We start from the raw sequence: 12,999 nt of genomic DNA, 5'->3' as shown, positions 1-12,999 counted from the left end.
TTATTTGTTCTTCCCAAAAAGGTATCCTGGGTTCTTACTGAGCTGTGGCTTTGCCGACACTGTTAACAGGTGACCAGGCTGCATCTAAACACAATCAAAGGGAATTGATTCAGCCCAGAATCTAATGCATTCACCCGTAGAAATGCACTTAAGTTTATTGGAGTGATTGTATAAAGCATCTTGACTAAATCACTGAAGTGTATATTGTAGTTGAGAGCATACACAAGTATCACATTCTCCATTCATCGTGACTTCTGAGTTTCCACACCGAGCGTGTTCACATTCTGTAATGCACTGCATTGTCAGAGCAAATTATCCTTTTTTGTTTTTCGGCTCAGTTGGCTGCATTCGGCGGCACAGCCCTTTCCAGGTACTGTAAGTCTTGGATTTTATTTTTTTTCCAATGAGACAATGAAAACCAACACTCAACCTCCACCACAAATTGTCTCAACTCTTCATCCGTCTGTTGCAGGGCTACAGTATTTATCACCCGTCGCCTTACAGAAATGAGGTCAGAGGGTTGAAAATGAGCTGCTGGTTTAGACTCAAACTCTGTCATGCAGTGGCCCCGACAAGCCCTGAGCCTTTAAGGTGATTGATCAGTCCGGTCTTTAGAGGCAAATTGATGTCGCAGTGTAGTCGATGTAGGCGGTGCTCACATGATGCTGCTGAGCAGGCAGGCAAAGGGGAGTAATGTGATCAGGGGACGCTCCTGTGTGCCTGCTCTGCTTGACACACAGTGAGCTGTTTTAACCCACAGAGCGAGGACGCCATTTTCCCTCATCCTGTAGAGCATCACGATCCCTCAGCGCTTAAAACCCTCTGCGGCGTTGACCTAACCCACCTCTGCTGCTGCTAGCTTCTCCTTCATCCAGTTATGTCAGTCTCATGGAACCCCCCCCCCCCCCCTCACCCATCTGCTAACCACACATGCAAATGGACCCCACTATGCGGCCCCCTGGGACACAGTGTTGCTTTAAAGAGCCACTGGTCTGGCAGATCCATGCAAGACAACAAATAATGTATCTACATACTTAACACTGCAGTCATTGAGCCGTTGCTCTTTTCCAGGTTGACTTAAACCGAGTGAGCAGGTACATGCAGAGGCCTTTTTTCAAGGACACTTTGACAGGACCCTTGGGAGGATCAAACCTACTGCCTGACCTTTATGTCACGAGATGCCCCCCCCCCCCCCCCCCCCCCCCCCCCCCTCACCACCACCAGGCCACCCTGCAGAGCCATATCTGAGAGACTAATTTGCAAAACTCCTTGTAGCTGTCTCAGCCCAGCGGCTATATTTTTAAGTGCAATCTCATATGGAACCATTAAGAAAATTGCATTTTTCTTTGTGTACTCAATTTGAAGGCAGGTGGACAAGGCGTACTTTAGATGATTATCTTGTATGGAATATTTAAGGAGTGATTGTGAGCCTGATGAAAAGTGTACAACTGTTGTATTGAGACGATTCAAATGCTTCCTCTTCCTTCATGTTTCCATCAGACACCATTTCGATTCAATAGGTCAGTGGTATTCTCTATTTTTATATCTCATTTCAGATTAGATTATCATATGTCCTCGTCTAAATTTGCCTGGGCTGAGAGGAAATGAGCACCCTACAAAGACGCTCTTGTCCTTAGTGATCCGGCAGGGTTCTAATTTTGGCCCCCTGAGTCCAGCAGCCGGCTTCTATTAGATTATGGCCACAGAGCAGATGAGACATAGGTGATGTATTATAGAGCATAATTGAAAAATTGCTCATGAACTTAGGAGCTCTTTGACCCAGAATAGTCATATGTCGTTCACCAACCAAAAGGCTCCTTTAATGCATTGCTGTTGATAGTCTGTTTGTTTCAAAAGTGAAGGAATGTCATGTGAAGAACTCTTTGTCTCTTTTAACTGCTTTGTTTGATGTTGAGGTTTCAGCGTAGTCGAAGAGACTAATGACGTCAGGCTCGTAACTCAAAAAACTATAATTAGCCTTTATTTTTTACTTGTGCCAGTCCCTCCCAGCTTTATTACTTTTCTTTGTCAGATGCAGTGTAACAAATTACTTCTACCTTTGGTTGATAAACATTTCACCACCTAATATTGACAGTACATTAGTCAGTGGAGGAAAATATTACCAGAAGCACCTAAGGCAAAGTTTTAGGGTTATATTTTCTGCTCTTTTCTCTATTTCTGTGTCGTGGACTGACTTGATGGAATTTCTTCCCAGTGGTAACATACATCATCAGACCCATTAGTGTCAGTGATGAGCCATGTAGGCTATTCCATCAGCGGACTGGACCAGTCGTCTTTCTTCTCCTTCTTATTCTGACAGTCATGTGCGGCAGTTAATCAAAACCCATTTAGGGCACGCACAAAAACATACTCTGGTGCGCACACACTTTGTGAAAATGAACCAGATTACATTTTAGTTTTGAAGTTGTGTCGTCAGTATTTCAGTCATTAAGTCTGCATGTGTTTTTCCATGCAGCTCTCCACTCTGGCGGGGGTGGGGGACTGTCTTTCTACAACAAATCAATATATCTACCCATGTTAGTGGTGCCCTAGTGCTCACCGCACTAGATGAAAGCTTTTACAAAGCTTTTTGTGGAGAAAGGAGATGATGCCTAACCAGCCTATGGAGAGTGGAATCTCTCAGAACAATGGTGTAATTGAGGAGCATTGGGGGGCGGGGCCTGCCTGTGTGGCGGTGGGCCCGGGCATCTCACTGATGTCCACTGGCCTGGAGACCCCACAGCAGAGGCCTTTTCCCCCTCAGGCCTGGATGCGACCTCATTCAGCTAACTGGGCTTCAGAATACCCCCGCCCTCCCACCACCCCACATGCATACACACGCTCACACTCCATGTTTTGCATGTGTTTTCAGTTTTTTTGCAGTGGCTGTGGTCCCTCTGTATGGTCAGCTCACATTATGACTCACACAGGACATCAGCCTATTCTTAAAGGGTAGTTGGACCCATAATGTGCTTTGTAAAGGTCTGACGTAGGAGGAGGAGAATGGTTGAGAATAAACTAAATGCATGTGTCTGTTAGAAAGGAGTGACAATTCTGAAGTTACTTTTCAGATATGATTTAAATTAGAGCTGAAGCAGTTGATTAACTGATGTTTTAAGTCATTTATATAACTAATATATATAAAATTGTTTAACATACACTGATTCCTGCTTCTAAAATGTGAAGATGTACTGTCTTGTTTTGTTAATATCCTTGTAAATTAAACATCTTTGGGTTCCAGACTGTTTGTTGGACAAAACATACAATTTTAAGACATCATCTTAGTCTCGTGGAAATTCTCTTTATGCACTTTTTTGACTTTGCATAGATGGAAGTAGTATTTACCTTGCATTTACTGTACAGTGAAAAAGAGAGAGATTGGTATCAGCAAAAGAGGGTTGGTGGAGTTTTTTTTTCTCCCTCCCATCAGCTTGTGTTGCACACAGCACCATGGGTCGATGGATCAGTGGGCCGCCCACTCTCTACTCCTACAGCTCACTGTGCGCCTCCTCTATTTGGCCTCCTGCCTAGTCTATTTGCAGCATCCCTTTCTCAGATTCATCTTTTCTTTGTAGCCTTTCGATGCAGATATCAGGGATGTCACACATAAACAATAAGACTGTACGACCATGTCGTTCACACAGTAGTCCCGCTGTGCAAAACAGTGCAACGCAAAAGAAAAATCAAACAAAGCACATTGACACTGGTCGAATAGAATAACGTGGATCATGGGCTGTTAAGTCACTCGTACCCTGCTGCCTCAGAAAAAGCCGAAGGATACTGTTTTCTCTTGAGACAGATCCCTCGTCTCTATTGATCAGAGTGCAGGCGGAAACCTACTGAATACCAGACTCCATGCAAGGCAAGGTCATGTTGAGGCATAAAATCTTCAAATGAATTACACACTGCCCTTTGACTTCAACAAAAGAAAGAATGTTTTAAGGATGAATGATTGATTATTTGGCAGATTGTTGTCAATCTTATGCTACTTTCTGTAGCATAATATTGCAATCTTCTTTTAAATTCCCAAGACAAGCCGTGAGATTGGGTTTTGAAAAAAAATAAAACAAGCACATGTTATGGGTTAAACAATCAATAACTCCAATTTCTCCGGTCTGCAGATGGCAGGTTACACCATATGCCCCGTTCTGTCGGGGCAGATGTCACCGGCTCAATGGCTCCGCTGACCGGAGAACGCAAGTCCTCTGCCCCCATCCACTCCAGCCAGCCAGTCCTCTTCACCTTTGACGTGCCTGTTCGCCACACACACCACAGCTCCCTGTCCAACAGTGCACCCCAGGACTACCTCCTCCTCCATCAGTGCATGAGCAGGAAGACAGAGAGTGCACGGTAAAGGTCTCGACCCTCAGGCGTCCTGTGTCAGTTTCCTGTTATCCCTTAATGCAGGTCAACGTACAGGTTTACGACGCTTCCTCAGTTCAGATGCCCCTAAGGGTTGGAACTACTGTTGCGGGGGAAAATTATCCAACTGCTTTGTGTCTATGCACGTGTGTGTGTGTGTGTGTGTGTGTGTGTGTGTGTGTGTGTGTGTGTGTGTGTGTGTGTGTGTGTGTGCGACAAAGCATTGTGGAAATGTTATAATGTATTTTACAAGTGCTCTGACTGAGGAAGTGCCAATTTTTAACAAAGATATTGAATTGGAAGTAAATATTCTAAACTGAAAATATTCTAAAATGAGTAATAGATAATCTGGAAGAAATGTTTCTACGAGCATTGTGGTTCTACAAACAGACTATTATTTGATTTAATTTAAAATGATAAAATACTACAGGGATAGGTGGGGATCGGCACTATGGATACCATTTTCTGACATAGAGCAATGTCATTTTATATTGCAATATTGAAAATGATTTCAGTATAAAATGTCTGTTTTTGGTCGCTGTATGAAATATCAGAAAAATAAAGGTAATTCATCCCAATAATGCAAAACAAACAAAATATGCAGTGCAACAAAAGATGGGAATACTTGTTGAGCAACTGTATGTATAAGGACATGCATGCTTATCTCGGCTATATGCTGAGCGGGAGAACAAAAGGACCAAGTGTTTATGTGAAATGCACTCCTGAGTTTTTCCATTAACATTCACCTCAGCTCCTGCTGCCGCCATGCCGCTTCCAAGAATCAAAAGGCAGCTTTAATAATGATGCCATTCAGCAGATAGCCGGCACAGTACATGATCAATGAGGTTGAGGCTCGCAATTCATCACTCCTATAGGTTTAGACTCGCGCGGGGTAGAACTGCCCTCTCAGCCACACGATTTGCACATAAATCTGCAGTGTTGGACCTCTGTGAAACCAAACCTCGCAATCCATCTCATCAGCTTTATGCAGATATTTCTGTCACTCCCTCACCAGCTTCTGCTCCGTGGGTCTGCTAATTAAGACAGGCATCTGGTGGCGGGGCATGATTCACGTCAGAATGAAACTCCACTGGTTTGATGACCAATGGTATAAATTAATCTGTGTAAAAAGCCCCCATGAAGCCACAATGATGGAGGGCAGAGTAATGAACAAGATCATTGATTGATGATTGAAATCCTGAGGAGACAGAGGAAGAATTGATGAAACCCAACGTGCCATCTGTCATGAAAAAGAAACAAAGTCAGAGAGAGCAACATGTTGTGTCAATATTAATTGTATTACTTTTGATGCATTATTCATTTAAAATGGTTACATTTATGATCGAGATTGAACACAACCATTAGAAACCTGCAGTGTAGCTAACACATGCAGAACATCCCAAGGAAGATCAGTACAGACATAAAGAAACGAGTCATTGAGGATATCTTATCTTTGCATTGGCCTACTGAATCGGACCATTGCTCAGCTAACTGGCTAGAAATGTCTAAGCTGTAGGTTTGCTCTAGTAGGCACTCAAGGTCAAGCGCTACAAAGGAGCTAGAATAAATGAGGCATGTCCCTTGGGTGTCTCACCAAAGCTGAAAAACTGTGGGAAAGTCATAGCACCTCTTAGCACGAATGTCCTCTCCCTATCGACATACAGAAAACATGTAAACACATCAGCTTTTCAGGGAAATGTTAATAATACTAAAATGTAATGTGTATGCTAGAGCTGCACAAATGTGCTCTAACAGTGATGACAAGGTGTGTTGTTGTTTTTTTTTTTTTACTGTGCTGAGAGCTGAAGTGCTACAGTGCCATCTAGTGGCTATGTGGATAATTCCATTGGAATTGCCTTAATAGGTTGGCATTGGAGTATGAGACAGATGTCTGTTTTGGAGGGAGCATTTAGGCACTGTGAAAATCGGGGGACCATAAAGACTTAATGTGTGCATTTGTGTAATATGTGTATGTCTCTGTCCATGTTGCAGGAGTGCCAGTTTCTCCCAGGCCACGCGAAGCAATCTGTTTGTTGGGAGCGACTCTGCGGTGCAGAAACTCTCCCATGGCTTCTCCCACTGTCTCAACGGCATGGGCGCCCAGTTGCACGGCTTCTACAGCCTGCCCAAGCCAGGAAAACACCAGTTACCGGGGCTCGATGACTCCCCGCAGGAGGCCTGTTATGTGCTTCCGCGAGGTTACAGCTCTGAGGCACCGGCTCACAGCAGTCTAGGTGAGCCAGATCTGGAGGACGAGGAGGTTTACACCTTCAAGACGCCCTGCAACGCCCTTGCCACCGTGCACAGCAACGAACGGCCGACTGACAATTACGACCTTCCTACCACGCCTGGCTCCTTCTACCAGATCCCCCGGACGTTTGATAAGAATCACAATGCCTTGACACCCTCCAGCTCTGAGTCTTCTTGTGCTCCTCCTCCCAGGCCCCCTAAACCTAGCCAGGGTTCAGAGGGGCAGTGGGGGAGTCCCCAGTCGGTAGGGAGCCAGAATGGAGAGGTGACGCCTGCAGTGTCGGTTATCCCACGCAGGAATACTCTCCCTGCTGTCGAGAACATCAGGCTGCACAGAGGTACACTGAAAGCAATTAGTGCTTTAACTGCTTTCCTAATAAGTTTCTTCGGAACGACACTTGTTTCTTTAAACGCAATTTCAGTTGACTCGCACATTTGACCTGTTTCCTGTTTTCAAATGCGCGTCTGACTTCATCGGTCCGATCTCTTGTGGTGCTGCACTAACTCTGTACTTCCTCTTCCTCTTCCTCCCTCTCTCTCTCTCTCACTCTTTCCCTCTTCCTCTGTCTCTCATTTTACTGATTTAACGCCAGCAGCTGAGCAGAAACAAACGGGCCAGTCTAGCAGACACTGTTCTGTTGAGACGCTAATGAAATTCAAGCCATACAGCCCGCTCCAGAATGCCTCGTTCCAGGCTGATAAGCAATGAAAAAAGAAAAAAACACTCGCAGAGACAATGCCCGGCCTCTTATTATTCTGTGTTCTCTGCTTTGCCAAGTCCATGCTCAGGCCTTGTATAGCCAGAGACTAGAATTGACCTGTGACCCTTGTTAGTGAGGCTACAGGCTGTTCACACACCTGTGCTGCAAAGACTAATTATAACCCAGTGAAGCATTTAATGAAATGTCACTTGTGTTCTGTTTGTTTCATTAGAAACGTGAGTTTTCTCCTGGAAATGTCAGGCGTTTTTGTCTCTATCGGCGTATTCTTGCATTGTACTACTTCCCTTGAGGAGCCCTTTTTTTCTTTTTAGAGTTTAGAGTTTATGTCGGTTGTAAACATAGATCTCTCTCCTCGCTTCTCTCCACAGGCTCCTCGTTTGAAACTAATAGCCATCACCGTCCCATCCATTTCAACAACTCCGGCCAGTCTGTGGAGTCTGTCAATGATGGGTTCAGCTCCTACCTGGTGAGTCACTCTCTCCCTTCAACTGCACTCCCTCCTCAGACAGATGCTGTTAGTGCGACATCATAAACTGCATAGATAGAAAAAGCATCTCTACTATATTTACTCAAATTGAGTGCTACAGTTTTCCTGCAATATTGAGCCCAGAGAGTTTAAGAGAGTAATGCACGCTCTGTCTCTTTTGACAACAGAGAACCAAAGCGCCTCTAACTCGCTCAGACAGCGGCAACTCAGATGACAACTATGTGCCCATGAATCCTGGCTCCTCGCCACTCAGCGCTGCCCAGGCTGACAGCCCTAAAAATATCTACATCCCTATGAGCCCTGGGCCACATCACTTTGATTTCCCAGGATTCTCTGCAACATTACCTGCCCGTAAGGGGAGCAGCGCCTCCCTGTGTCACCGGCCCAGCCGCCTCAGTGATGTCACACCACCACCCATCAACCGCAACCTCAAACCAAACAGGAAATGTGAGTTTTTGACAGCAAAGCTTATCGGTGATCCCAAAGTTTGGGTTGTCTTGTTTGTTTTGTTGATTGTTTTCAAAAAGGACAATGATTTTTTGTTGACAGTCTGTGCTCCTGTTTTCCACAGCGAAGCCAACACCTCTTGATTTGAAGAACAATGGGATCATTGATGAGCTGCCATTTAAGAGCCCAGTCACCATGTCCTGGACACGGCCCATGTGAGTCTCATATCAGTCATTCAAGCTTGGTTACCTAAGGGCACTGACACACACACACACACACACACACACACACACACACACACACACACACACACACACACACACACAATGTCCTGCACAGTCAGAAGGTAGAAGCACTCACAGTCCTGTCTGCTTTGCTTCAGGCCTGCTATGAACTCCATGTCCTCCCAGCATTGTCGTCCCATCTCCACACAAAGCATCACCAGCACCGACTCTGCTGACAGTGAGGAGAATTATGTGGCTATGGTGAGTCCCAATAGCCGGAGGGGAGATCAGGAGAGCACATTGTATTCTTTGTTTTTAATGATCCACTTGTTTTCGTGCTACGCTTACTCTGTGTGAGTGAAACCTCCCTCTCTCGTCCCCATTAGCAGAACCCAGCGTCTACCTCCCCAGCCGTGAGCGGCACCAGTAGCCCGGCCCCTCGGAAGTGTGGGAACGTGGACTACCTAGCGCTGGACTTCCAGCCAGGGTCACCCAGTCCGCACAGAAAAGTAAGCGGATGATTTTGTAGACTCAATTTGTTCTGCATTTGTTTTAATTTCTACCGCAGTGCAGTTCGCCACGGGCCAGAATCTCACTCCTGCTTATTTATCATTCCGCAGCCATCTACATCCTCCGTGACCTCGGATGAGAAGGTGGACTACGTGCAAGTTGACAAGGAGAAGACCCAGGCACTGCAAAGCACAATGCAAGAGTGGACCGATGTGCGGCAGTCTACTGAACCTGCCAAGGGGGTCAAGTCCTGACACTGACCTGTGCAAAACAATGACCTTAAGTCCAACCAACCTTAAGTCAAGCATCTCTAGTATCATGTGTCTATCATCACGATGAATACTGGTTGGGCTTGATTAAGACTGAATTATTTGGACAAAAAGCCATAACCTATCCTATGCCTGTTCTCTGTGATGATTTTTACTGCAATGCACTGCTAACATGCAGGATATCAGGCCATATACAGGTGAAGCGTCCTGCCAAAGCTCTCCATGCAGAATGTTACAACAGTCTGTGGACAATTGATAATGTGTATGAAAATATCATCATTACTTATTAATCCATCCTTCATGAATCAAGTGTTTCCTCAAAGCCCCCCCCCCCTCGCAACAGTCAAACATTTTGCATCTAGCAGGTAATTTACCCAATTGCTGCAATTGAAAGGGGCAGCAGAGGCTAACTGGTCGATAACCATATTAATATACTGTAAGAGTACGCTTACTGGTCTCAGGAATGCCAAGATGCACTCCAATTTTGGCATGCAGGCAGACTCTCTCTTTTCACTTCAATCTATCATTTGTGCTGAGCCTTGCAAAAGCAGTGAAGAGATTATTTTCACTGCGGGCAATCATTTCGGCTTAGCAGTGCATGTCTGGTAAGAGGAGGGGGAGGAAAAAAAATACAGACTTACAACTGCGTAAAGGCCCGTGTCAGAAGCCCTAATGATGACTGCACATGGCTGTTGCCTCGGTTTCAATTAAGTATGAGCCCAAACCATATTTAAAAGCTGTCGGGCTGGATGGCAGGCCAATTATTTCAATGCAGGTACAAAGTCAGGAACGTCTAAATGTACAGAATGAAGAGAGCAAGGCCGACGAAAAGAAGAAGAAGAAGAAGAAGAAGAAGACGCATCTTGTATCTTTGCAGGCTTGAATTCAGTGGGCAATTCACTTCAGGTAGTCTTCTAATACATTTCATCTGAAATGTGCACTGACCAAGAAAATGATTGAGTTGGAGGAGGCAGAAACAAAGCAGGAGGTGTACTTTCCAAGGAGTTCAGATATCCCCTCCCTCATTCTCTTTCTCTCTCCCTAGAGATAAATAAAAGAAAACCATAAATGCAAGCTAAGTAGAAGGAGGCTTTCCTGATGTATGTCTTCGGTCTTTGATACGCCACACACTACAGCTATCTGTCTCTGAAGAGTAATTGTTTTCTGTATGTAAATTATTAATAGAATGACATATTTGCAGCACATCTTGTTGACTGTTTGATGCACTTGTCTGAGACAAAGGGTGCGCTGCAGTAATGTAACGTGCTTTTCTTGCAAAGGCAGCGTGCCACAATGAAGATTTGCCAGTGATCCTAGTCACTTAAAAATAGTTTAGGAAAGAATGTTTTTCTTAATTTCCTAAACTCTTTTATTTGTTTAATTTGCCTTATATTTTTATTTCAGTTTCGACTGTAAATTTTGCCTTGGAGAAATTGAATTATTCACAATATTATTCAAGTGAGAGCCATATTGTATTTAGGACAACTGAATGATCAGTTTCTAGTTCAACTTAAGTCCAGTATTTCATTGTGGGCTGGAACCACTAAAGGGTGAATACCTATTTGACCTTTCTATGAATCGTGTGGCCATGCAGTGCTAGATGGTATTATGGATTATTTCATTAAGATTTACTTCTTAATGTTTTTCTACCATTTTTACTGCTTTTTATATTCTTTTTATCATTATTTTTTACTGAAACATGTAAGCAAGTGATATTCATGAGGACGGGGTCAGGCTAAATTAAGCTAAGTTTGTTACAGCGTGTATTTTATTATTTTTTTTTATTTTATTCCAAATTTAATTTTTGTGATCTATACATGAAATGGGGAGGCTGGCAGCTTGAGTTGCACTGGGAAAGCCCTTCCCAGGTGAACTGTGATTCACAAAGAGTGAGAGAGGAAAGAAAAGACTGAAGAAAAGCCTGTCTCCCTGTCAGTCTCTGAAGTGAAATGGATGTGTAATTTATTATCTAGAGATACCCGTTGTAAGCAGAAGAGCTGTGTACGTGTCGTGGTAGATTGTGAGTCGTAGTATGTTAAATGACAGCCTGACTGGGCGAGATTGAAAAGACTGCTCAGATCTACTGTCAGACTGTCACTGGGTTGACGTACTGTACTAGTAGAGATCATTTTTTAACCACTGTTATTGCTACTACTGTAAAACATTTGCAGATTGCTTGTGTGTTAATTTATTAATTTATTGTGCATTTTGCAGTTGATAATTGTAAAAAGGAAAGAAAACAACAACAACTATCAAACAAGGAAATCTTCTCTCTACTAACATTGATGTATGCGAACTGTCTTGATTTTGTGAAGCAATATGACAGACGATGCCAGTGTGACGGTAACGTGGTACAGTTCATTTGGGATACACAAGAATACAATACTTTGTTATTCCTGTATTATGGTTGAATTAAACTGTGGACATAGAATAAATCAAGAAGTCAAAGTTTGGCGTTAAGGTTCCTCTTTAAATGTAAACCAAAACACTGTATTCTCATCTCTCTTCCACACATTCTTAATTGGTGCTGTAATGCACAGAGGTTGAAGTCTGCTGCCCCCTGTTGTGTTGTACAGCAGCTGCATCCATTGGCATTGCTAAAGATAGGTAAGAGTTTTTGAGAGCTGATGCACACACAAGAGGTTTCAGTCAGGATGTATGCCTGTGCATTGAGAGGTGTTCTCATACCAGACATTTACAAATACATACAAGATATAAAAGAAATAAGAATGTGTTTCTCTGTGATCTGTTTAACTGGTGTGATTGTTAAATGAACGTTATTGTGCTTCATGATTGACCAATGACTACAATGTCATCCACCCCTTAACGAAACAAAAACGACTAATCAGCTAGAAATGTCTACGTCAACCAAGACCCCAATGACAGATTGACTAACTGACTAAGAGGAGCAGCTAAAAAATAAAATGTGCAATGAAAAGAATTTCTACTCCTTCCTTTCATAGGAATACCATGGATACTGATACTGTGTCTGCCTGTGTATATATTGAAGCGTGAGCGGCGCCTGCCCCGTTTCTAGGCGGGGAAGTCGTTCGCACCTAACACGGTGGTCACTCCGTCGGCTGTCCCACCTGCAAGGATATACGTTCCTTGTTGAGGTGCTGGAACAATACCTTCGGCCTTTTATCTCACCCCGTAGCTAAATCGTTAGGATTTCGGATTAATTGTCTTCTTGAAATTCTTTTACGGCTAAAGCCCTAGGCGTTCTCAATGGGATGCAACCCTAGCACCCTGTATGTAATAGTTATGTACTTCGTCTGTACTTTACTATTGCCTATTGTGAACATTCTCACCATTTTATGACTAACACTGCCAAGTCTTCACTCAGGGAACTTACCTTAAGCTCCTCTGCATGCTTCAGACGTCACTTCTGATCACACCATCAACGGACAGGGGAAGAGGGTTACATTGTTTTAAACGACCAGAATACTTTGTTTGGTTTCAGTCTCTTACAAAATGTAAGGCCGGATTTTTATTTAGGTTTTTCTTACAACAATCTCATACAACAATTTCAAGTCAATGAAACAGTTTCTGTGGTACAAGAAATAAGTCTAACACTCCTTCTATACGGAGTTTTCTTCTTTATCAGTTCTCACTGATTTTGCTATGAGGAATAATCCAGTCACTTTCTAAGGGGGTAAGACCCCTAAGTCCAGTTGGGGGGAAAAAGCCCAAACTCACAGATTCTCTGCTCCTTTTTATGCTGCTAA

At 43.7% G+C, this 12,999-nt stretch overlaps 1 protein-coding gene across 2 annotated transcripts in view; it reads left to right on the top strand.

Annotated features, from left to right (window-relative positions):
- The window catches only part of gab2 (GRB2-associated binding protein 2), a 34,006-nt gene extending 22,287 nt beyond the window's left edge, over positions 1–11,719 (top strand). The window contains exons 3-10 of one of the 2 annotated variants that reach the window (XM_068714098.1): positions 4,122–4,350; positions 6,355–6,950; positions 7,703–7,800; positions 7,989–8,268; positions 8,393–8,483; positions 8,651–8,753; positions 8,882–9,001; positions 9,113–11,719. In XM_068714098.1, coding sequence (XP_068570199.1) covers positions 4,122–4,350; positions 6,355–6,950; positions 7,703–7,800; positions 7,989–8,268; positions 8,393–8,483; positions 8,651–8,753; positions 8,882–9,001; positions 9,113–9,256 — 1,661 coding nt within the window. In that variant the 3' untranslated portion in view covers positions 9,257–11,719. Of the gene's footprint in view, positions 1–4,121; positions 4,351–6,354; positions 6,951–7,702; positions 7,801–7,988; positions 8,269–8,392; positions 8,484–8,650; positions 8,754–8,878; positions 9,002–9,112 lie in introns of both variants that reach the window. The other variant, XM_068714089.1, reaches the window with a different exon arrangement.
- Positions 11,720–12,999: the final 1,280 nt, after the last annotated feature.

This window comes from Cebidichthys violaceus, unplaced genomic scaffold (genome assembly GCF_023349555.1).
Source record: "Cebidichthys violaceus isolate CVI_PGR_0920_01 unplaced genomic scaffold, fCebVio1.0.p SCAF_1, whole genome shotgun sequence".
NCBI lineage: Eukaryota > Metazoa > Chordata > Actinopteri > Perciformes > Stichaeidae > Cebidichthys > Cebidichthys violaceus.
This window is presented reverse-complemented; position numbering and strand designations above follow the sequence as displayed.